This window comes from Salvia hispanica, chromosome 3 (genome assembly GCF_023119035.1).
Source record: "Salvia hispanica cultivar TCC Black 2014 chromosome 3, UniMelb_Shisp_WGS_1.0, whole genome shotgun sequence".
Lineage (NCBI taxonomy): Eukaryota > Viridiplantae > Streptophyta > Magnoliopsida > Lamiales > Lamiaceae > Salvia > Salvia hispanica.
The window spans coordinates 35,769,035-35,795,274 of record NC_062967.1 but is presented as its reverse complement, the minus strand read 5'-3'; the positions used below and the strand labels follow the sequence as shown (position 1 = coordinate 35,795,274).

General features: G+C 34.4%; 3 protein-coding genes across 8 annotated transcripts; all 3 read right to left on the bottom strand.

The window, feature by feature from the left end:
- Positions 1–623: 623 nt before the first annotated feature.
- LOC125210927 (transcription factor bHLH47-like) lies at positions 624–3,328 on the bottom strand. Of its 6 annotated transcripts, none has more exons than XM_048110562.1 (5): positions 3,179–3,328; positions 1,929–1,998; positions 1,541–1,656; positions 1,323–1,450; positions 624–1,231 (listed from the first exon to the last, which is right to left on the bottom strand). In XM_048110562.1, the coding sequence occupies exons 2-5, from the start codon at positions 1,988–1,990 to the stop codon at positions 812–814; spliced, it is 726 nt and encodes a 241-aa protein (XP_047966519.1). In that variant the 5' UTR covers positions 1,991–1,998; positions 3,179–3,328; the 3' UTR covers positions 624–811. The 6 variants fall into 6 exon arrangements, with proteins under 6 accessions (XP_047966519.1, XP_047966523.1, XP_047966522.1 ...); XM_048110566.1 differs by having other exon boundaries at positions 1,541–1,644; XM_048110565.1 differs by having other exon boundaries at positions 3,183–3,296.
- A 1,590-nt stretch (positions 3,329–4,918) lies between these two features.
- On the bottom strand, positions 4,919–8,263 carry LOC125215183. Its single transcript, XM_048116523.1, has 10 exons — positions 7,967–8,263; positions 7,392–7,561; positions 7,238–7,302; positions 6,628–6,668; positions 6,444–6,532; positions 6,240–6,353; positions 5,794–5,871; positions 5,563–5,628; positions 5,327–5,404; positions 4,919–5,154 (listed from the first exon to the last, which is right to left on the bottom strand). The coding sequence occupies exons 1-10, from the start codon at positions 8,121–8,123 to the stop codon at positions 5,047–5,049; spliced, it is 966 nt and encodes a 321-aa protein (XP_047972480.1). The 5' UTR covers positions 8,124–8,263; the 3' UTR covers positions 4,919–5,046.
- A 5,355-nt stretch (positions 8,264–13,618) lies between these two features.
- Positions 13,619–15,246, bottom strand: LOC125212243 (transcription factor TCP14-like). The gene has a single exon (XM_048112351.1). The coding sequence runs from the start codon at positions 15,017–15,019 to the stop codon at positions 13,877–13,879; it is 1,143 nt and encodes a 380-aa protein (XP_047968308.1). The 5' UTR covers positions 15,020–15,246; the 3' UTR covers positions 13,619–13,876.
- Between the last annotated feature and the right edge of the window lie 10,994 nt (positions 15,247–26,240).

Sequence of the window (26,240 nt, the reverse complement as noted above, 5' to 3'; positions counted from 1 at the left end):
ACGCCTACCGCGCGTCTTCCTACACCGTCGCCGGCCTCATCACGCCGGCCTCATCACGTACCTCCCTTTCCTGGCCCTGCAGGCAGCCCTGTATGCATCGATCGTGTGGCTCCCGCTGAAACTTGATGGATCGTTCGGATACTTCCTCCTCGTACTCTACGTATCGCTGATCTCCACCAACTCCTTCGTGTTCTTCGTCAGCTCAGCAGTGCCAAACTACATCCTCGGCTACGCAGCTGTGATTGCATTCACCGCGCTCTTCTTCCTCTTCTGTGGATACTTCCTGAGCAGCAACGCAATGCCGCGTTACTGGAAGTGGATGTATTACGTCTCTACAATGACTTATCCGTACGAAGGGCTGCTAATGAATGAGTATCAGAAAAACAAGACCTTCGGAAACGTACCTGGGAACAGCATCCTTGAATCACTCGGCATAGGAATCGACACAATCTCAAGTGGCATAAGGTTTATGCTATTCTCGGATGGGCTGTTCTTTACAGAGTCCTCTTCTACATCGTTCTTCGTTTCTTCTCGAAGAATCAAAGAAAATAGGATGCGTTTACAAGAAAACATTCGAAAAAAATTAGAACGTGACGAATAAGAGAGTGCTTTCAGAGGCATCATTGACAAAGATATAATTCGATTCATCATATCAATCTCGAAACAGAATGAGAGAATGGAGAAACATATACGACTTTCTAATCCCCTGTTCTACATGCCATGGTTGCGTCGGGATAGCCTAAAATTTGCGAAGACAGCTCTACTAATCAGAAACCGAAATATACATAAAGTAAGTACTAACTCCTCATTATCATTTGGTGTTTCTATAACTTCGAGGAACTGCTCTTCCTAACTCGGTCTGTTTATCTAGAACTTGAGACGGCCATCTGTCGGCTGGAGTGAGATACCGAGCATGTGGTTTGCTCACTAGAGAAACATGCTTGGTAGCTAGTTGTTCAATACCGACCTCCGGGGGATCTTGGATGTTCGAGCATAATGTGGTGAAATGTGAAGGACTTACGATTTGCCCTCGTGGTCCATGTTGCACGACGGGAAAGACGAGAGGACTATCATGATTGTGATTCGCCTGATCTTGGTTATGACATTCAGGAGGGGCTATGTTTAGATCGAGCTGCAACTTGGTCTTTGACTCAATCTCTGTCCGAAGCTTACCAATCTCGGCCTCCAAAGCAGTGTTTTCATCCTTTAACTCACTCGTCTCAACATTAACCTTCAATATATGCGATAGACAGTTAGTTATCATGTAATTAGGCCAGAAGCAAGTCGCTAGAAAACGAAAAAAACGAGTTAAGATGAGTTACATATTTGGATTCGGACAACAAGGTGGCGTTCTCTTTTCTGAGTCGTTCAATCTGATCCAGCATGTCTTTCACTGTTCGCGTGGCTGCAACCAACATGGAAGCCTTGCCGTTGTTCTGATCAGATACTTCTGCGAGAATACGTTCACCAAGAAATCATCAGTTGTTACTCATTGAGGAATCTGGCGTTGAAGCTAGAGGTAGGAAACTTCAAACCTTACCTAAAGAATTTGCTAGAGCAAGAAACAGCTCGTTCAAATTCTCGCGTTTCATCTTCTCCCTCTCGGATTTGTGAATTCTTTTATGAATCTTTCCATTGTTCTTGCTAGAAATGTCACTGGAGAAGTGAGTTTCATTGATCAGATGAAACAACAAAATCCCACAGCACGATTAAAGAATGCTAATTCACCTAGCCACTCGATCTACCATAAGATGCCTTTACTCATAATCAAATGCATTTGACTAAACGAGAAACGATAAAAAGAAGAAAGTGACAGCTTTATTTTTTATCCTTGTAAGTTGAAATACAGAAGAACCACATGATCTATGTATAGAGCTTACTGGAGCCTTTAATAGTCAAACAAAAAACCGATCATACATAGAACTTACCCACTCGTTGACGTCTCCAGTGCCATTTTAAACTTAACTATAGGGGCAATATGGGGTTGCATCTAAGTTCCTGCCACAAATTATGATAAACCAAACAAACAGTCAGAGACTCAACAAAGTAGTCTACTGTTTGAATAAAGCAATCAATAAAGAATCGAAGTTTCGTATTGTCTACCACATATCAAGATTTAAACGGAATAACAATTTTTCTTAGCTTATGAAAAGCTCAATCAAAGAGGGAATTGGGTAAAGGATAAAGTATAGTTAGAAGCAGATTCCACAACTAAAAGAGAAACAGAAGCATAGTTAGAAGCTAAAAGGGTTAAATTCATTACAATCCTCTAACAAGAAGAAAAATTCCTAATCTCAATCTCATATAGCATAGCAAAAGACACAATTTCAACATAATCCTATTTTCTCCATGGGATTTTTTTGTTTTAAAATAGTTATTCAACAAGAATTGAATCCAAAGCCACTGCTTACATATCATAACCAAAGTGAAACACAAGATGGCAAGATCACAGCTTTTGTCACATAAGAGAGAAACAAAAGCATAATTGGGAGCTAAAAGGCCAAATTCACCAAAAAAGACCCTTATTATCCATAGAGATTCCATAACTAAAAGAGAGATTTGGAAGCTAAAAAGGTTAAATTCATCAGAATCTTATAACAAGAAGACAAATTCCTAATCTCAATCTCATTGAGTATAGCAAGACACACAAATTCAACACATATTCCTATTTTCTCCATGGGAATTTTTTCTTTTGAAAATAGCTATTCAACAAGAACCCAAAGCCACTGTTTACATATCATTCCCAAAGTGAAACACAAGAGGGCAAGATCACATCTTTAAAAGGCCAAAATCATCAAAATCTTCTAACAAGAATAAAAAACCTCAATCTCCAAATCATAGAACAACAAATTCAATGCATAAATAAAAGTTTGAGAATAGCAATTCAACAAGAATACAAAGCCACTGTTTACATATCATTACCAAAGTGAAACACAAGAGGGCAAGATCACATCTTTAAAAGGCCAAATTCATCAAAATCTTCCAACAAGAATAAAAATTCTCAATCTCCATTTCATAGAACAACAAATTCAATGCATAAATAAAATTTGAGAATAGCAATTCAACAAGAATTCAAAGCCACTGTTTACATATCAATTACTACCAAAGATCAAAACTTTTCACGAAAGAGAGAGAAACCGAGGTTGATTTGCAAGAGAGTAATGAAACAAGAGCTCACCCACATAAATAGAACTTGTGGGGAAGTCAAAGATGGGGAAAATGAGAGGATTCTTGCTTGTTGCAGCAATTTGGAGGTGTGGTTGGTTTAGAGAGAGAGAGAGAGAGCGTGTGGCGAGCACTGGGAAAAGGAGTCATCAATTGAAGATGGAGGCCACGGTGGCAGTGTGTGTTGTCGTGTAGTGTGTGGCAAGCACGTTCCGGCAACAGTTATTCCACATGCTTTCAATGCTCTATCCATTCATCTCAACTCATCTTTCTTGCATCAATTGGCTTATTTGTTTTAATAATTGCAAATTAATTGATTAATTTACTCGTTTTTATAATTGCAAATTATCAAAAAGTCATGAAGTTTGGCTACACCTTAATTGTCTATTTAAAGATATCATAAAATTGGAACATACATAGAAGTTTAGCATGGGCACACATAAACTAAGAACTAGTCATATAATGGTTTGTCCCGTAATTTCAAAATCAGTTGAAAAAATCATAAAAATTGAATTCGTTCGTCATCATCCATCCAATGGCAAAAAAAAATTGATTGCATGTGATATTTTTCAACCAAAAAATTTCGTTTATTATGTATAAACATATTTTAACTCAACAACCATGCCCGTGCAATATGGTTTCTCAGCCATCATAAATCATAGTATATGATTTCACAAAGAGAAGTCGTCATGGTAGAAATTCAAATTTTGTGGTTTTTGTGATTGATTTCTAAAATTGTAGGACAATCGAATTTGACCAAATTGCATGATTTTTCAACAATTTAACCTTTATAAGTATGTGGAGTATACTAGTTATTTATATATAAAAAAAACTATAGGCAAACGAATAGGACATTGGACTTGAGCATGAAATCATCAGATAATAATTTAAGATAGTGCAATGTTATTTGAAGTAGACCTATGTTTTCATTATTATATAATAATGTAAAAGATTTAAACACACGAATGTAAAAAAAAAAATGAAGCCACATAATCTAATTTGTCTTTACCAAATTGTACAATTAACATAAGTACATAACATATATAATGACTAATATACCCTTATATGGATGTCCACATTATGGACATATAACAACACTCGAATACTTATTTTACTCATTATATTATTATAATATGGTTGGCTACTTGGCTATGTAGAACGTGGTACGGCCTTCCGAGATAAACAACACACGGCGGAATGAAGCATGCCGTTTTTACATAGTCAATTTCTCAAATACTATCAATTTCTCAAATACTATCTCCTACTTTTCTATGTTTTAATTTTTCAAGGGAAATAAGCCAATTATTGATTAACATATCCTATGGTGTCAACTTCCACACATATATAATAATATCTAAAACGTAGATTAAAATCAAAAAGTCAAGCTTGACAACAAATATATTGAAAGGAACCTTTGTTGATTTATACTTGTATACAAGGGATTGCAATACACATTAGTGTGCACTCGCACGACATTTTTTATTATTTTCTCTTTTATACTACTAATCTTGCTAATCCAAATAAGCATATCATTGGTTTACATCATAAACTTTTAGTAAAAAACAATTAGTATTTCTTATATTCAACCGTACCCCCATGGCTCATACCAACAATCCTGACAAGGGCATAACTGTCAAGAAAAAAAAGTAAAAGCTAGACATAAAAGCAATAAAATGTAATAGTAGTAGTACTACTATAGTATAATAAAATATCCTTAATTAGTTTAGTTTGGTAAGTAATTTTCATAGTTTCATGCATATATTTTTGTTTTTTATAAAATGTAAAGAGTATAGTTGGTATATATTTTACTTAATACATATACTTTTCTACGTTACTCTCTCTTAAATATGTGAAGAAATCCCGAAGATAAACAAAACTACATTAGGCTTCTGAACAACCAAAACTGAAATCGTGAATCTTCATGTTTCCATTCAAGGCGAGTGCAAGCAAATCGAACTCTTCAACATACCAGAGTTCCGAAACTGTGGCCTGCGATAATCAAAACAAAGATAATCGCAATTTCATATGATATTTAACGTGCTACTACATAGCATACGCGATACATCTCACACATACTCCTGTGCACGACGTTTTTGTGATGCTATGTTGTGAGCATAAAATTTCACATAAAATGTCATCGTGATTGGAGCTTTCGACTAACCTTCAGTCCAGCAATCTTGCGGTTTAGTCTGCTTACAAGCTCATGGAAAACTTGGAGATCTGACATTTTCTTTTCCTCCTGTAAGATTCGACAGAATAATGAGGATTTGTATTACACAACATTTTTCGTTTTCTTAGTGAGATCTACAGTCAAAGTTAATTTAGCAGTGGTGCAAACAATGGAAAGATAAGGAATCAAAACATCATGCATTAGACAGTGATAACAGCACGTCGTACCTCAGACAACTTTTTAGGGGGGGCGAGAAGTCGTGCAAATGAAGTATGAAGCATTGCCTCGTTATACTGTCCCAAGCATATAAACAGTATCAAAAATATTGTCAATCCTGAAAATCCACATCCAACGACAATTCAAAATAGAACTGTTCCTATCATGGCAATTCACCCTTCCTACATTAACATGATTAGTAGGAAAGATAAAACTGGAAGATATGTGAAGTTGGTTCTTACGAGCTGCTTTTGTGGAGCGCGGGGAAGAGCTGATCTTAGTTTAGCACGAACGGTTACAGGATCTGTACCAGAGACCACCTGAGCAGAATAAGTATGAGTTATCACCATTACTAAGAAAATGAGACAAGCAGTTAATATATATTTTCCACCAAAACTACAAGCCCATTGGCTGCAAACTAGGCATAGCTGGCACATGCTTTATTAAGAGGGCTCGCATAGAAAACAAATAATAGCACCAATGCCACCGTATTAAACCTCCAAGATCAAATATGCCATAGTTGCAAACCCCTCAAAATTCCTTTAACTCTTTCTCACCCTCTTTTTCTTTATTTTGGTATTTCTTTTACGCACCCATATATAAATAAAAGAAAAGGAGCAAAATTTGTTGTATATGGAGTTCATCTTAAACTGGAAATGGTCATGGAAGAAAACATGAAAAAGCATACCTGCCAACAACCTAGTAATACACCAGTCGAGGTCAAAACAACCTTATCTAGGACAATATGCATTGGGCAGATCGACTTCGAAACTTCTTTTACGGCAAGAGCTTCAGCTTCTATCTGAGAATCGAGATGTTTAGAGCAAGCAATGAAATAAAACAAGAGAATAAAAGAACAAAATCTATGGATTAGGACCAAAAATATCAGTACCTCCTTTTCTGAGGCAGGGACAGGAGTTATGTGATGTGAGGCGTGGAACATGCTAAAGTGATACATACTCGAGTTCTGAAACCAGATTGCTAAGCAAAAATCTGATCAATATCTTCAAAATATACAGAATTGCACATGCAATATGTTTTTAGATGCACCTATAAGCTATAAAATAACATCTTACCTTCTCCAAAGTATGGCAAAAGTATGTTCTTTACGGCCTCCCTGCATCAATAGCAAGCAAATATAGCATTTATAAACCCAAAACATATAGCACAATCTAAACTCTGATTGATTTTATGTATTTCAAACATCTGAAAACAGGAAAGTTATCAGTTTTATGAATTCGGGAAGAGAGAGAAAGCTTGTTACATGGCCGCACATTAATTTTTCAGCAACAATTCAACATGTACCCCAATCTTCCAAGCATTCAGTTGTGTTAACTTAGAACTCACAATTCAATAGTAGTTTTAGGATGTGGGAATAATAAGATAAAATGTAGGATTAGTAAGAGATTATGTACTCAACGGAAAACATAAGAATAGATCTCCCTCAACTAAAATTCTGATGCACACAAATACATTATGAGGTTTCTTATATCTGAAAATCTGATTTTAACAAATATTGGATCCCATAGTCAATCCAGTCGGAAAGACCGATTCCGCTTCAGTTCTCACAAATCGTTTAACACCTATTAAACTTCGAATAAATCTATTTCAAGCTGCATAAGTACATCTCTATACTCTACAGATAACAATCCCTCAGAATACGTAATTATAAGTATGATAACTCACGAGATTGGAATGGAAAACTCAGTACTTAAATGCAATACATTTGCTCGGACTGGAGGTTCCGCAACCTACATTATTGTAAACAATAACCATCCAGTGAGAAAAAGCACCATTGGACTTGCTTGGAAAATTCGATCCATTCTCGTAGTACTATTACCTTAAGAACAGGGGTCAGTGTTCCATCCTTTATAGTAAAAAGATCGGATAGGGATAATGACTGAGAAGTCTGTCCTTGTTTGAGAAAAACTGCTCCTTTCTCATCCAGCTCTTTCGCCAATTGTGTATATAGTATCGATCGTTGCTCAGCATTCGCAATAGCATTACCCGCTGCACGCCAAAATGCTAGTTACATAATCTTTATACACACAAATTCTTCGTATCAAGTGCAGAAGAACCAGGACGCCAAATTGAAGAAATTTAACCATAGGCAGTGAACAACGAAGCATCATCATTAACTGCTCTAGAACCCTAACCGAAATCCAGTAAATGAATTAAATTTAACTTCACAAACCAAACATTTCATTAATAATAGTCATTTCTAATTAGGGGATACAAAACCTAGAATGCAGAAACATAGCTAATTTCACGGCGCTTAATTGCAAAACCTAATTTCACAGTGCTTAATTGCAAATTCCAATCAATTGTAAACTGCAGCGAGATTCTGGCTTCAATCAACAAACTTCGAAAACACAATCGCTCACAAAAGTTAGCAAAATGAGAAATTATACATACTTGACTGTGTGATCCGACTAGAGCGAGCTGACGAGTTGCGTAGAGCCATCTGAAACAAACAGAAGAATGTGAGAGCGCAGATTAACCAGACTGCAGCGATCTTCAGTGACCGACGCCACCAGTGCTTGATTATCCCTCTAGCCATCACAATTTGCATATATTGAACTGTTAATCATCAACACATTGAAGATTTTGCACAGTAATCAATAGTTGTTTGGAATTTCATGCGTGAATTGGACGATTTCTGCAGCTGAAATCAGTTCAGAAGCTTCACCAAATTTGCGTGGGCTTTTACCTTCTTTTCCTTTTTTTTAATCTTTTTTCAATTAAAAGTTATTAAGAGCTTAAAAACCAAACATTTTTATTTTTTTTAAATGATTCTAACAATATTTTTTTGTTAATTTAAGAGATAATAGTAATTTATTAATAAATATTGAATAGTAATATGATGACAAATGGAAATTTCAAAAACTAAAATAGTCCCATGTTAATTTTTTGGGTTATTTAAAATTTGGTGATATTAATAAATAGTGACTGTATTAATGTGACGACTAAACGAGGTTGTTTTGAGCATAGAAAACTAGAAGTGTATAGAACAAAACTAAACAAATTCAGTACGATGGAATAATTACAAAATTTTCATAATTTCACATTTAAATTTTGAAAAATATAAAAAAAAAATCATAATTCAATTAAATTTCCATAGACAGTTTAGAATAAAATTTAACTAAAAGTTTATATTCCATTCGTCCCATTAAAAATGAAACGTTTCCAAAAATGGAAGCACTACTATCTCTATTTTTTCTTCTCTCTTACTTTAACCTCTCTTCACTAACTCATAAAACAACACTACTTAAAATCATGTGCCGAAAAACAAATGTTGCATATTTAATGGGACGGAGGGATTACAAATTAGTAAGTAACTACAATTGTATACTATTTTTTAAGAGTTTGGACATTATTGTCCACCGCATAATAATTAAGGTTGAAGTTGAATTGGGCTACTCATAGTTTTAAGGGTCGACATTAGTGGGCTATTTATGCTAGATGGGTTTGGGCCTAAATGGATCATCTATTTTGCTAACATAACAATAATCAATACAAGATTAAAGTTTAATAATTTAAATAAATTTTAAATTAAAATGTATAAACTCAAAATTACATAATAATCCTATTGATCTTCTTTATTACAAAAAATAACATATACTAATCTTAGATCAATAATTTATTTGATATATATCATTATCGAAAAGAAACTTGAATTAGGTATAAGGTGATATTTAGCAATAAATAAATCAATAAATGTCCCACATGTATCAATTATCATATATATGTAAAAACAAACAAAGTTTCTTGTGACTTAGATTGGCATTGAATACTTGCACTTTCTACAATACTTGCCACATGTTCATTATTTATTTCATACAGTATTAATTAATTTAATATTATTATTGTTATCTCTTCTTTTTCACATTACGTTGATGAGTTGTTTTTCAATTTTATCCAAATAGAAAATTCATAAGTAGTATAGAAAACTATGAGATGAAAAGGACAAAGATCATAAGTTCACCATGTGTTCGGGAGAATGCCCACATAAGAAAAATACATGTCTACAAACTGATTAACTAAAATATCTTCTTCATCTCTCATTACCGTTATATTAAACTCGGTTTGTTGAGATGGTCTCACCGGTATTACACTTTTCAATCGTTTTTCAGAAAGTTGGATAATTATATAACAAAACTAGTCGGATCGGATAAAGCGAAGGACGTTGTTGACATCGAAAGGAAAACACGGTGCGACAAACCATCATTCCTAATGGATGGCGGATCAAGAATGGTATTGTACATTTACACTATGAGGGTGTTCGGTTTGCAAGATTGTATCCGAAATTAAATTTGTAGTGTGTTTAGTTCATGAGATTCAACCCCACAACTCAATTCTAGATGAATAATCATGAGATAATTAGTCATAGCTAACCCCGTATGATTAAAATAATCTCACAACTCAATCCTAGATTGTATTTCGGTATTATTTTATCTTGGAAACCGAACATCACCTATTAGTATTGATTTGCAACATACGGAGTATATATTGAATGGTGTATTCAATAATTAACAATCAATTAATGTAGACATGACAAAGCATAGTTCATGCCAAATAATTAAAACAACATTGGTACCCTTTATTATTCTTAAACCATAAATATACAAATATTCAAACAATTTCTTCTTAAAAACAAATACTCTTATACAAATGTATTAAGTTCATAATTCGACATGTTATATGTATGCATATATATGTAACATTATTAGTTACACAATTTATAAACTAAACAAAACCATTAAATGAATAATCAAGATCGAGCCACAAAGCAATCATATGTGGACCAAACATAGAAGACAATCAATAAACTCCAACTACTAAATAATCATTAAGATGAAGAAGTATGATTAGTGGGCTTAAATTTAAGAAGCCAAATTTAGCAACAAAAAAATTGTACGTGTTAGCAACTTAAGACACAACAATTTGGCCCCAAAAATCTTCGACGTGGACTAGTTAATTAGGGTTTAGTTTCCTAAAAGAAGACAAAAAAACAGATAAAATACTAATTTTGAGGTTACAAGATCTCTAGAAATGGGACCAAAATTGGTTGTACAAAAATTGGTCCCAACCCCATGTGACATTTTGGTACGATCATATGACAAATTGTATGCCAAAGTATTATGATGTTGTGACATCAAACATCAATCCCAATTAAACATTGAACAATGAAAAGGCTGTTGAAATAGATGGTGTTTAATGGATCCCAAAGCCAACTTGCATGAAAATAACCAACTTCTTTTCTTGGATGTTGCACCACTTGGTAATGGATTTATTTTCATTTCCTATTTGGAAAAAAACAAAATAGGGGAGGACTTCTTTTTATGTCAATATATTAGGTTCATACTTTATGGAATTATGCTAAAAAAAGAATAAATATGTTGAAGATGGCTATTGAAAAGAGAAGAAAATAGTCCTTATAAAATAAGTATACATAACTCCTATGTTATTGTTATAATCTGCATAAATACTCTAGACACATCACATACTGCCATGTATTCACTATGTAAGTCTTTCTAGTCTTGTTTGCAGGGATGAACATTCATATTTGAGATCAGATTTTTAAACCGATCAAAAAAACATCCAATTGGAATAAAACATATTATTTAAATACAATTCGGGTTTTGTAACTAAAAAAAACGCTATGGTTAATTTCAATTACTCTGATGAAAGTACACGAGTCATGAATATTTCAAAGCCGACCATATTTATTTCCCAAACAGAGAGGTTTGGAGATGCCAGCAAATGTAAGCACTTTAGTCTTGGAATATAGTTAGTTTTAGGACAAGTAGAAATAGATAGGTCGAAGGGTGTGACATGTTTCAATGAAAACGTACGTGAAGCTAGTTTGAGTAACTATATATGGTGGTCCATATATGACTTTTCTTTTGCATGTTTGAGTCTTATCTCATTCTAGTGCATGCCCCACTCTTGAAATGGACGGTTATTACTTTGTACAAACAAAGTAATTACTAGTGTTCGGTTTCCAAGATTAAATAATACCAACATATAATCTAGGATTGAGTTGTGAGATTATTTTAGTCATAGGAGATTAGCTATGACTAATTATCTCATGATTATTTATCTAGGATTGAACTGTGGGGTTGAATCTCATTAACCAAACACACTACAAATTTAATTCCAAATACAATCTTGCAAACCGAAGAAAATATGTAATTATATTGTCATTATACAATGCATATGGCGGCTTTGGGGTCGAGATCGGCGATTCCATTGACAGTTTGTTAGGATAAAAAAACTCCATTATCTTCTGTCATTAAAGTTGTCAAACCTTATAATGGTGTGACAAGTTTGTTCTAACCTCGTCAAATCCAAACCTGAGGTTAAGTAGTAGTGAATCCATATGCAAGCCCAATGACCTAGAGAGAATTCTACTACTACTACTACTACTATGTAATTGTACAATATTCTACTACAAACTACTCCTATAAGTTATCTAGTCATTCTACTACTATATAATTAAAGAAATTCTTCGACAAACTCTCACTACAAAATCAAGTTTATTTTATTATTCAAACATGCATGCCCAGTAGACATATCTAAAACCTACACTTTCTTTCTTTCTTTCCTCCTTCTTCTTCTTCTTCTATTATTATTTTATTAATTATTATTATTAGTATTACTATTATTATTAAGAAAGAATTGTTAGAAAAACTATGGAGTTTGGTCAATTACTCGCAATTTTAGTAATCAATCAAAAAAATTAGTATGAAGTTTGAAGTTCTCAATTATCCATCAGCAAAAAAGTGGTGACATTATATCATATATAAAGTTGTGAAATTATATATGGACGTCAGTAAGTCAAACAAAAACAAATTTTAACAAAGAAAACAACATCAGTTAATTAAAATATATCAATAATATTGTACTAATACAATCAGATTTTTTTTTTATGAACAAATTCAAACTTCATAACTTTTTCCAACTAATTTTTGTAGGTTGGGAACGGACCAAAAATTTATTAAATTTCACTATTCGTATGACAATTTACTCAAATAATATTTATAATACTAATATTTTACTATAAAAGAAGATACTCTATTTTACTATGGCAAAATATCCAGCCTGTGGGCCCGCTACCTGAGCCAACACCTGGAAGCAGAAGATAAGGTATGGGGTCCCACGAAGCCTAATTACTATGGCCCATCCTTCTCCAACAATTTGAAATGAAAAAAGGAAATTTCATTTAATCATACACTTCAGTAAAAATTGTTTTGTAAAATATATAAGGACACTAAGATTTCATCACATAGAGATTGGTTTCCCATGCTATGCAATATGTGTTGTAATGTCAAACTTTCATTTCCCCTAGCACACTATTAGCAATTAAAGTGTACTACTAAAAATAAACTCAAGACTATGCAATGTGGGAAATATTAGAAAATTTACTATATTTACTAATTATATGGGAAACTTTCATTTCCCCTAGTATTGATCGTTATATTTGCCTAGTATATAAAATATGACAAATATATAGCCATTAATATCACGAGCTTATGACATTTTTCCGGTTTCTCCTATAAACTTCAATATTTGCTGCTAAATTCGTAAACATGAACGGGTTTTACCAATTTTTAACCCGACCTTATAAATAATTATCTAGTGAAATTTGACAAACGTGACACACCGTCAAATCTTACATGCATCCCGCCCAATTCAAAATTACGGATTGAATATGCATTTGGCCAGTTATTGTGGTGATGCAAGACTACTTCAATTGATACAAGAAACTAAAAGTAATTCCATGTATCTAGCTAGTAGTATTATTAAAGAAGAATGCTTTTTTTCCCATTTGGCCTAGGTATATTTGGGGATCACTAGTGAGCTCAAATTCTTCACCACTTATAGGTGGTCACTTAGAAGTTTATTTATTCAAGAACTCAATTTTCCACTTCCCACAATCGATCAAGTGAAATGTGGGAGACTAATAAATTAGAAATATTATTTGTTTCTATGTAAGCGTAACATGAAATAATCAAACCATACAATTATGTACATCTCTAGCTAGTGCAATTAAATACTCCATCATCAAATTAACCTTATATATAGTGATTAAAATCGAATTGTGATCATTACTACTTCACAAAAAAAAAATCAGCTCAATAATCCCAATTGTTAAAAACATGGCCTTCCCAAAACCCTAGAATTCCTCTATTTTCATCATCACTCACACCACTTCAAAAAGCAAAAAATTAAATTGAAAAAAAAAAACAAACTCATGAATAATTTTGAAAGACAAAATAAATTACTCAAACCTCACGTGTATGTGTTTTACATATCTCCACCTCACGATTGGTGGCTGTTTTCGTCTCCGCCGCCGCCGTGGGACCCACTCGCCTGAGAATCCGACATCCCTCCGCCCCGATAATGACTCAATCCGCCCAGCGTACCCAATTGCGCCTCTCCTCCGCCCAATTGCTGGCTCGGTAGCAGCGCGATTGGCCCCGGAAAGTTCATGAAATGCAAGCCGCTCGAAGCGCCGCCTCGATACAAGGCGGCGGCGCTGCTGCTGTTGACGCTCGGAAACGTCCAAATCGGATCCACTCCGGCCACGTTGCTCGAATTCGCCACCATCCAGAAATTCGCCGGCACGGCGGCGTGGCTCGCCGCCGCCGCCGCCATGGCGGAGGCGTTGCTCGACTGCAGCAGGTAATTCCCCAGCTCCTGCTCCTGCTCCGCCCGCCGCTTCCGCCCAATTCCGCCGCCGTCTTCCATTTCCCCCAAATCGATCGAATTTTCCCGCGCTTCCTGCTTCGCCGGCGGAAAAAAGCTAGGGTTCAGGCCGCCGCCGGCCGCCGGAAAATTGAGAATCGCGGCGGAGGGGGAGGGATCGCCGGGGAAGTAGCTTCCGCGGCGGTGGTGGTGGAGCGGCGACGACGCCGGCATGGCGTAGCTAGGGTTGAAGTAGGTGGACCGGAGCTGGGACGGCACCGACATGCTGGAGCCGGAGCTGCGGAGGGAGATGTTTAGCGAGGTGAAGTTGGCCGGGATGGTGCCGGTCCCTGTGGCCGCGATCACGGACGGCTCGGCCTGCTGTAGGAGCCACTCGATGGTCTCTCCGTCCGATTTGTGGCCGAGCTCCCGCGTCAGCTGGAAAACCCTAGCTGCGCAGAGGGCCGGCATCCGGATGCGACGGCCGCGGCCGTCCACCTTCGTGTGCCGGTCCTTCGTGGACGTCCGCTTAGGTGGAGGCTTCTTGGACGCCTCGGGGGTCGTGATGATTTGGAGCGAAGAGGCAGAGGCGGAGGCGGATGCCGAGTAGTTGTAATTAGGGTTTGAGGGGGCCGAGGCCGAGATGGCGAGGGAGGGGTAGGGGGAGCTAGTCGATTCGTCTTCTTTCTTTTCGAGTAATTGGAACGGGAAATTGAGGCGGCCGTGGTGGTGGTCGTGGTCGTGGTGGAGGTGGAAATGGTCATCACCTCCTTCCATGATCACATTTAGGTATAGTAACAAAACATGAATTTTTTTTAACTATAATCCCACTTCTTGAAAAACCTTCTTGAAAAATGAATACAAGTAGAGCTTAATTGAATTTAATGAGTGTGTGTGACATAAGAAGAAATTAGAATGAAAATGCTTGATTCTATATTGTGAAGCAATTCCTCTTCAACAATGGAGGGAGAGAGAGAGGGAGAAGAGATGAGGACAAGCTTTAAGCAACAAAGATAATGAGTGGGAATTATATGGGGTGTGAGCTTTAAAAAGCAAAATAAAAAAGAAAAATAAATTGCAAAGGGGAAAAAGAAAATACACGCTTTTGTTGGGGCTCTTTTTTTATTGTCTTTTTGACAAAAAACCCTTTATTGAAATGCACCAGAAAGAAGAATAACGAGATTTTGTGATCATTCTTAATTTTTTTTCAATCCATTTATTCATTCTCCTCTTTTTCGTTTTGGTGATAATTATGGTATTTAAAGTGATTATAATATAATATATACCCTTTTCTCTTTTTATCTTTTTCTTTCTTGCCAACTCAAATCCCAAAACTTCTTCTATTTAATTAACGAATAATCAATAATGATCTTACACCTTTAATCAACAATTTTTCTCCATAATTATATATAGGATAAAATAGTTTTCTTGAGTTATATAAATTAGTTATTTTCAATTATTTTATTTTTTATTTTTTTATATTATTGTGGTTGGACAGTAGCTTTGGTTCAGAGTCCACGTGAGGTGCTCTTTTTATCATTCAATCCATAAAGACAATGGTGTCCAAAATGGGACCCAATCTCAAGTCAAAAAAATTGAGAGAGACTTAGGGGAAAAATATTGATTTAATGAAAAATTGGGGTTGTGTGCGGGGGGGTATGTGTGACCCTCTAATTCATGTAATCATTTCATTTTGCCTTTGGTTCTTTGCCTTTTTTTTCTGCTGGAATTTTGCTTTTTGGGCACTTGTTAATTAAGTAGCCTTAACCAATGTTTTGCTTGCCACATCAAGCCTAAGATATTTTAAATTTTATTGTGATGCTGTCACACCAATCTTTTGGGGAAGCAAAATGATGTAGTTCAGTTTTAAATTATCAGATATTGTTGAATATTTGTGACTGTGTATTAAAGAAAGATTGATTTTTATGAAACATTATGGAGAAGTTGAGAAATTATTTATTTCTGGGACTGGAGTATGAATTCAATGCAGGTGTGCAGAAGATAACTGAATGATTATTATATACCGATATAAATAGTAATTTGCTCATGTTTTATTTTGATGTTTTGTTTTTTTGGTGGCATCTTTAAATATTATTCAAAACAGCTTTGGTTCTTTATTGTGGAAACAAATTAAATAGTGTTGCAAATTACATGTTTCGGGGAAAAAAGGTTAATTTTGTTAAATGCTGAAAATTTCATGAGAAAATTGATGTCCTTGCATGTTCTTTCTAAAATAGTTAATGATTTGTATAGTACCCCTTGATATAATTGTAATTTTAAAAGGAAATAAAAGAATTGTTTTTTGAGAAAAATGGATAAATACTTAATTACATTCTTATTTAAGGTAATTGGTCTAGTTTAGGTCATGACTTTGATTTAGTAGTAATAAAAGATGTCTGACATGAATTGGAAAGAAAAAGTATAATTAGTTTATACAAAGCTGAGTTAAGACTAAACCGATTTTTTTAAGATAGAAAGTAGACCTAATTAATTACTTAATTAGGTTTCGGACTTCATATAGCTCATTAAAATAAGTTATTTATACATTTATTTTTTAATCTTATATTTTACTCAATTTACATATAAATATCTTGCACCCTTAGTTAATTGACAAAATAAAATATTTACTTTACACAATAAAACTATGATACTACAAACTTGGCGTTTAAAACTATATTTAGAGAAAACAATTAGTGTGCATATATTCTAGAATAGCAATATTCCTAAATCTGTCGATGTATATAATAATATATAAAAATTGATGAAATTTAACATCATAATTACAGTGTGTGGGGAAATCTTAAATAGGTTGGATCATGCCACATATTTTATTTGTACACACCTTTTTGGGTGACTTGGGATAAGAAATGGTATGGCTGCAAGACTGTCACCTCTTCAATTTTAGAAATATATAATGCGGGGTATTTTAGGGTGCCACCACCTCTTAAAATAACACCATACCACCATTTCTAGCCAATAATTTGTACATATGGACGAATAATAAGCTGCTACGTGGCAAAAAAAAAATTTGAAAAAAGACGGGCAGCAATATGCTGGTCTTTGTACAACAATTTTTCTTGAACAGCAATATCCGACCACTATACAGCAATCTATACTGTATAGCGTTTGTAATATTGCTGTGTGGCGTTTATAATATTGATGTATAAGCATTGTCATGTTGTCATTTTAAGAGGAGTTGTCATTTTAACACAAACTTATATAATGCACCTTCAATTACTTGTTTATTTGCTTCATCAGACCTCAAGTTTATTTTACTAGCATTTCATTTTTTTTTTCCAAATATTAATATATATCAAGAATAAGCATAGGTATTTAGGTACATGTTTGTATGCGCATTGGTAGTTAGTACACTTCCGATTATATTCGTGTAATTGATGGCTTCTAGTCTTGTAACGCCCCACTTTTTCAAATCCTAATTTTTGGGTTATGAAATTTTTGCATTAAATGCCTTAAATGCTATGATATGTGAATTATTTGATGAGTAATTAATTGCATGGTGTCTTTGTGACCTAATTGCGTATGAGAATTGAGATTGAGTTGAATAGTCAACTTGTTGAAATTATGACGTGGCTATTGAATAGTCAAAGATGTGGAAAATATGACGTGGCCGTTGAAAGGTCAATGCGTTGAGAAAATGAAGTGAAAGTGAAGAAATGATTGATTTGGTGTGAATATTTGATGCGGAGAAATATAATTGTGGGTGAATTATTTTCCTAAGGGATGAGTGAGAATTAAATAGGAGCATTATTTAAATGTGTGGAAATTTTCGGCCATCATTATTATTGGAGAAGGAATCCTATTTTTTCTTGGATTTAATTATTTGTTTGGGATGATTATCCAAATTAAATCCAAAGTCCAATTATACGTTAATTCCATCATGGAATTTTTGAAAACACCACCTTTGATATCCATGAGATTTTCGAAAATCTCATCTAGAAGGGAGGGAGAAATTATTTATTATACTATTTGATCTCTTATTTATTCTATTCCATGAATAAATATAAATATGCTAGAATATCCTAGCATATCTTGCCAAATCTAAGAAGATATTGCCATATCCTAATTAAATTAGGTTTTGAAATTAAATCCCTTGTGAGATAGGCATAAAAATCGCCTACTACTATTATTTGAAGAGGATTTAATTATTTATTTTGCTCCGTGATATATTATTCTACTCCGTGAAATATTTGAATTTAATTATAGGCTAATTAAATAGCCTATAATTTTCGAATCCCCCTTATTTCTCTCTACTTCACGCCAACATCCAACCAACAAATCTTCCAAATCTTGATTTATTTAATTATTGGATATTATTTTGGCACTCTATAAATACATGAGAGATCCTAAACCCTAGCATTCACAAAACCGGCGCCCCACTCCCCCATAATTTTGAAAATCTCTCTCCCCACTCTCTTCAAGATTTCTTCTACTTTTCTTCAAGATTTCTTCATCAATTGAGAAGAATCCAAGTTGAAATTCAAGAGTTTATTGAAGAATCAAGGCTATAACTTGTTTCTACCGTTCGTTCTTTTGGTAAAGGTACTTTAATTTTGATCTCCTCTTCTTCTACCGATTAATCGGTGTTCTTGAGTCCACATGCATTTAGATTGAGTGGAGGGGAACTAAATTGATGAATTTTGGGATGCATGGATGTGTGTGTGTGTGGCCGTGTGTGTGTGGCCGTGTATGCGTGTGCGTGCATGCCTCGGGAGGCGTGCACATGTGGAGTGTTCGTGTGCGTGTGTTGGGTGTGTGGAGCACTCATACGTGACACGATTTGATGGTGAATCTGGAGTTGTTATTTGAATAAAAACGATATGATAATCATACTTTGATTTCGATTGATGATTGTGAAAATAATCGAGGGGAAAAAGGGAAATATGGGAGACATGCATGATTTGAGATCATTGATTGAAACTGATTTGTGATACGCCTAATTTAAAGGTGATACTTCGCGCTCTCAGCGTGATAAACGAGGAGAAGAGAATACTTTCGAGCTAAGCCGACGAGGTGGGCTTTCTTTTAAAATAAGGACATTGTCCTAAACTGATATTGATGAGAATGAGATATGTGTTATCATGCCTTGATTTGTTTTGTCGTGCCTATCCCTCGTGGCTATGCCACTATTGATTTAATCGAATTCGGATCCTTGTAGAGCTGCAAACTCTACTTGGGTTAGTGTACACCAATGTTAGACCGAGAGTCAGCGTACGGGTTGGCCGGTCTAGTGACCTGGATTGCGGCCGCATTCCTTGTCATGTAGAATGAGGATATGGTAAAAGTCGATGTGAAAAATGGTTGCGCGACCGTGATATTTGATAAAGAATATATTTTGGTGCCTCGGGTCTTTCTAAAGTTAAAACCCCGATGGACACTTGAAAATGGCATGATAATAACTATATTTGTGATAAAACTGTTTTCGGCAATGAGTCCACTGAGTATGATTATAAGTACTCAGCCCTGCATGTGTTTTCCCTATGTGCAGGTTGAGCGGTGGCGAGCGGGCGGCGGTGTTGAGTAGGAAATAATAATATGATCTGTTGGAACTTTAAGTGTCGTTGTGTCTCCATACATAGCTTAACTTCTCTCTTGATCGCTTCCGCTATATTATGAAAACTTGTGATCTTTTGGTTGGGTATAAACTCTTTTATTTCGGGAAATATTTTGGATATGGAACAGTTGGAATTATTTTTGGAAACTTTGATAAGCATTTATTATGATAGCCTTTTGTTGGATTTCTTGGCTAAGGCATTATTCTTATCCCATTTAATTGTTTATTAAATGCTTTGGCTAAATCCCTTTTTAAATGGAACCGTAGCCTATGATCTTTGATGCATTTAAGTCTTCCTAAATAGCGGCCATTATTATTGAACCCTAGAATGGCGGGTCGTTACAAGTCTTGTCCTTATTTGGTATTTGGTCTACATTCGATTAAAAAAACGTACTATTATAAAAAAATATTCTAACTTTAGCTATTAAGTGAAGAGTTGACACAATTACAAACGAACTTAATTTGTGATAATTATATTTGGACTAAAAACTCACTCTATTAGGAAAATTCGGTTATAATAGTATATAACCATTATATAATCTTACACAAATTTTTTTATTTAATTTTTTTTTACCAGAATTACCTAGCTTGTGGCCTACTACTTATAGGTGCTTTGTGTAGCTCAACTTAGAAATATCGATATGATTGAATTTAACAATTTAAGATTGTGTCGGGCCAAACCATATATATATGACCTAATTTTACCGATTCTAATTCTCTATACCTACATAGGTAGCTAGAATAACATTAAATTTCTTGTAAATATTTTTTCGATGATATTGATGTAGAGAATTAAAAACAATGGTACGTAGGTTTTGATATGATAGTTGCAACTAATAATAATTTAATAGCATGTTTTATAATCATTTAAATCATAAAATAAATGCTCGTAATGATAATATGATCCTTTTGAAGGTCTTATTTAATTCGAACATGTACACATTCTCTATCTCTTTGAATTTGGATATTTGAATATTAATTTTTTCAGTGTGGGCGCAATATTTATTTTCTATCAATAAATTGAGATGTATATTTGCTTAATGTATCAATAAAATTGAGATATATTTTCTTTTTTAGGGAAAGAGTAAAAATTACAATTTGATTAGCTAAACAAATGCAAAATAAATTGATATTGAGGTGGAAATATATATGAATAAGATTCTACTTTTATCATGATATTTGAAACTTTACAACCTAAGTTTGTATTAAAAGGTGTGTCACATAACAAACACCGGCTTCTAGTGGGCTTGTTTTTACCTTTGATGGTGATATGAGATATCTAAGCAACAATATCAATAATTAACTTTATATAAATGATAAAGAATTTATGGATTTTCGTGTTTTATGTCGTTTCATGATTTAATTATTTGAAACATTTGTTTTGATTGTTCATGATTTTGTTGCAAACTTAGAGTTGGAGAGAAAAAATATTGATATGGCAACTATGCTCGTGGATTAAAGGTTGGTGTAGTATTTGACAGAGGCGAAACCGGAGTTGGAAAAAACAATAGTTTTCTCACCGGAGAGAATTATCCGTGGTCAATAATCTAGGTGTGTTCACTTCGATTTGGTGTATGTCTTCCCCAATTATGATATGTGATGGAAACCAGAAGTATGCTATTTTTTCAAAGTATTTTTTTATCCTATTCAAAACATTCAAGCTAAAAAAATGGCAAACTTAGCATTGCAAGAGAAATTCAAAAAAAAAAAAAATACTAACAAAAAGTAAAAAAATATACAGAAATAAGGAGTCAGCAACAATATATTAACTTCATTATTTTATGTGCCAACAACAAGTATATTTTTTTTCTTTTACAATTTATAAAAGTCAAACACGTGTGCTAATTTCATTTTTTCTTGGGATATTAAATACTAGTACTAAGTAAGGAAAAAATATAATTACTTACCATATTATGGTATGTATCACAAGGGGAGCACTATAGTGTTACTATAGATTGGATAACACCATATCACCAATATAGTTCATTAGATCTCATTTATGGACGCCTAAGATTAAATTTCGTGAACAGAACAAGGGTTGTAGTCTATTGTATTAGATATTGCAGTCTTGGTAAACTGCAATACTGTTGTGGTAAGACTGCAATATTCAATGAATAACACTGCAATCTGGTAACGTAAAATTAGAAATTTCCTATTTTACTTCTCCGCATTTTTACACGTGGCAGCATGACAAATACACGATTTTCAGATCTAATAACCTAAAATGGTGATTGTCAACTTAATATATCCCTATATCACAATGTACTATATCTATATACTTAATACAGTACCTTCTTTTTTTCTATCTGTATTTCAGAAACTGTCTGTAAATCGTTGTACAAATCAACAGTGTAACACCTAGATTTCAGGCTTGAAAATTTTAAAGAAATTAATTATGAATATTAATTTTCATAAAACCATGTCAGTATTAATTGCTACCAATCGAGAAAAAACTAATCGATGGAATAAAATATAATATATCATTGACACTACACAACCGTATACGAATAAGACAACTCATAATATTAAAACACACACCTATAATTCAGGTCTAATAATTAACGGTGCTGGAAGAATTTAACAGAATTTAGTAATTTTCATCTATATATAGATAGCGACCTATGTATTAGTGTAGGTATAAGTAGTAGCTGATTGAAATGTAAGGATGAAATTATACTCCCTTCCTCCACAAACAATAGATCTATTGTTGTTCGGCACGGGCTTTAGAGCATCTCCAATGGTCGGCTAGCGACCGGCTAGCCGATTCGTCGCGCTAGCCGATCGGCTAGCCGAACCATTGCAATCGGCGAGCGCGAAATCTGCGAGCGGATCGGCGTGGGCTGGCCGATCGCTCGTCGCTGGCCGAAGCGCTGGCCGATCGGCTAGCCGCCATTGTGGAGGCCCGATCGGGCAGCCGACCGGCGAGCGCCGATTTTCCGTTTTTTTTTAAATCATATATAAACGCGATTTTCGTTCCATTTTCATTTGCACCACTTGTTTTAACGAGTTTTCTCTCTCTCTCTATCTTCTCTGTTCAAGAGCATCATCGAGTAATGGATCACAACAACGAGTCCAGTCCGGCGACGAGCGGCTCTCAGACTCCCACGGTACCCGTGGGATCTGGATGGGGGCAGATGGGCCCGGGGTTTAACATCCCTTGGAATCAGAAGAAGAGGTTTCTTTACGAGATGCTCGAGAGCATGCGTGCCGGGGATAGAGATCGCGAGGTCACGGCCGGGGGCCCCGACGTGGGCTCAGATAACACACGGTGTGGCGTGGCAATGCTGGCGGCGACGACGAGGACGACGGGGCGACGCCGATGAGGAGTAGAGAGTGGCGGCTCGTCGTGTGTTGAAACCCATTTATTTTTTTAAAAATCATGTATTTTTAAAGTGAGTAAAGTATGAGAGATAAACTTTTCATTTTTAGAAAGTGATCTATTTTTTGTGGACGTCTAAAAATGGCAAAAATGATCTATTTTTTGTGGACTGAGGGAGTATATGGCATGTGAAAGAAAGGGCATTATAAATATTATATTTTTTATTCTTATATAATTTATTTTTTAACATGGTAGTCTTTTGCAAAAATATCTTCCGTCAGAATTTTTAACCTATCTAAACATTATGTTATTTTTTTATATAATAATTTCCGTAAAAAATTGTAAAAATAAGTTATGGTATAATTTTTTTATTTGGAAGTATGACAAATGAGTTATATCTAATCGTCATAATTTCATTCACAGTGATTCACCTAGATAATTATTGTATAAAGGTGTACAAAAAAAGCAAGAAAAGAAAATAAATGAGAAATACTCCCTCCGTTCCATAAAAGATGTCTCACTTTTCTTTTTACTTTGTCCCATTAAAAATGCCACATTTCCATTTATGGAAAAAGTCTTCTCTCACATTAATATAAATATTATATTTTCTCTTTCCATTTAACTCACAAAACAGAATCTCTTAAAATCTTGTGTCGTCCCACAAGTGTGATATCTTTTGTGGGACAGAGGGAGTACTAACAGTAAGATGAGTTAGTTAGCAAGAAAAGCAAATAAATAAGAGTAAGCTCTATTTTTCTAATTTTGATTTGGAAAATTATAGTTTGTCTTTCTATTGAACAATGCATGTGTACAAAATTTATTCTATACATTAGTATTTAACTGAAAAATTCATGATAACTTGCAAACTTTCATATAAAAGAGAATGAAATCACAAATATCATGTTCATTCATTTTCCAATTTTATCTTTGAGAGACCTCGTTTTCATTCACTAATCACTTTATGATTTAATATTCCATTTTTAAACCCTTGGAACTAACCAAAATTAAATTGATTACGATTTACCTTTAAACTATCTCTCTTCTAACAAGAAAAAAGAAGGCGTTAAGAGACCCTCCTGGCCCAACCCTAGACACTCTAAGATCCTTTTTCAAACCTGCTCCCATTTCGAATCAAGAGATAGATAAATAGACACATCCCATTGCATTGATCGGAGGCGTTCATAGTGACTGAGGGGGTCGAAGACCAAGAAGTGAGTTATTTATACCAGAAATAAGTCAAATATCGATCGCAAGTACTCTTCTTCTCTAACTTGAAATTCCTCTGAGACCGCTAGTCTCTGATGTGGATGAGGTTGACAGATAATATCGGGATGTGTACCGCTCCTTTGCTTATGTTATCTTATGTTCGTCCGTTGCTTTTCTTCTCTAGTAGTTTTGATTAGAGCGTTTGTTTTTATTTATATCTTGTTTGCATATCACAAACACCACATGTAAAAGAAATTGATGGAAAGGAATTTTGGAAATTGAAATGCTAATAGTAGTTGGCAATGTTGAAATAAGTAAAAATGAGACAAAATAATATAGATACATAAATGATGTTGCAAGAGCATATAACACATGATAAGTTGTTTGTCTAATCAAGTAACCATAAGATTGCTAAGCAGTGAGGGAAATCAAAGGTGACTGTTGCCATGTGAATTGGGACCAGTTTCCTTTTGCTGCTTCTTTTCAGACCACAATCCCTAAACATCACAACCTCCCATTTATTTTACTTTCATTTCTGTCTCCAATGATTTTGGTTTTGGTTCAATAGTGAGTGAGGCCCCAATTTTTCATTTTAGTTTGTATGGATGTATATTAGGAAAAAAATTACGATTATTTCATTTGATTGTCTACTTGTCTCACCAGTACTTAACTCACTAAACACTTGCAAATTCTGAGTGGATGGCTTGGAGAATTTTAATTCCAAGATCATCTCAATACCAAAGATGGTTCTTCAGAATAGGCGTGACTGTGATAGACGATGATCGATGCACTTTTTGCAACGAGGGATTAAATGTGATTGAACACATTTTCTTCAATTGTAACATATAACATGATACGTATGACATGAAAGATAAATTAGTGTGCTCAAATAAAGTAATCGATGATACATATAACATGAAAGATATACTATTGATTATAGTAGTATATTGTTATTTCCCTTTTTATTAGAATGCTTAATTTGAACTATTTTCTCTGTAAACATATATACTAGTAGATAAATTAAAGAGCGTGCCATACTTTCTTTTCATGCCTCGAAAATCGGCCAATTTGATTGACACAACTATGTAAATAATTCAAACGTGCTTTTTAATAAATTCATGATAGGCTCATGAATGATTATTCCGTCCCACTTTATTTGGACTACTATTTCTTTTTGATACACAGATTTTATGTGGATATTAAAATTATAGTGCAAAAATATGTATATAATCAACATATTTAATGTAGTATAAAATGATTAAGCAACAAATGAAAACTGGTTAATTTTAATGTGATACGTCGACAAAGAATACAAATCATTCCTTCCTTTATAGGAATGTGATCAAATGAAAACTTTAAATATGCTACAAACTCAAAATTATGATCTGCACCACTGAAAAATGTCAACAGATCACAAAAAAACATCAATAGGAAAATGTCAACAGAATTTCAACGATAGTCAATGATTGATGTTGTGTTGATACTGTGTTGACATTAAAATCTTAAAATTTTATATTGTGTTAATATTGTATTGAAACTGTGTTGAAAGTTGTGTTGAGGAGTTTTGAGTTTGTACAATATATAAGTTTGCATTTTATCACTATCCTTCCTTTATATATATATATATAGGGGCGCACTATGGTCCATAAGGCAAATTCTATCAAAAACCAAAGCAAATCTCAGCCCTTGAATCCTTAGATTGGATGGTTGTGATCATAATATCCGAGATACATTATTACACTAAAAGCGTTACATTATTAACTGGGTTATTAGACTACACAATCTACATTATTAGACTAAAGCGCGTTACATTATTAGCCGAGCTACATTATTAGACTACACAATCTACATTATTAGATGACACGTGGCATTAATCTAACGGTTACATCACAAGATCCAAT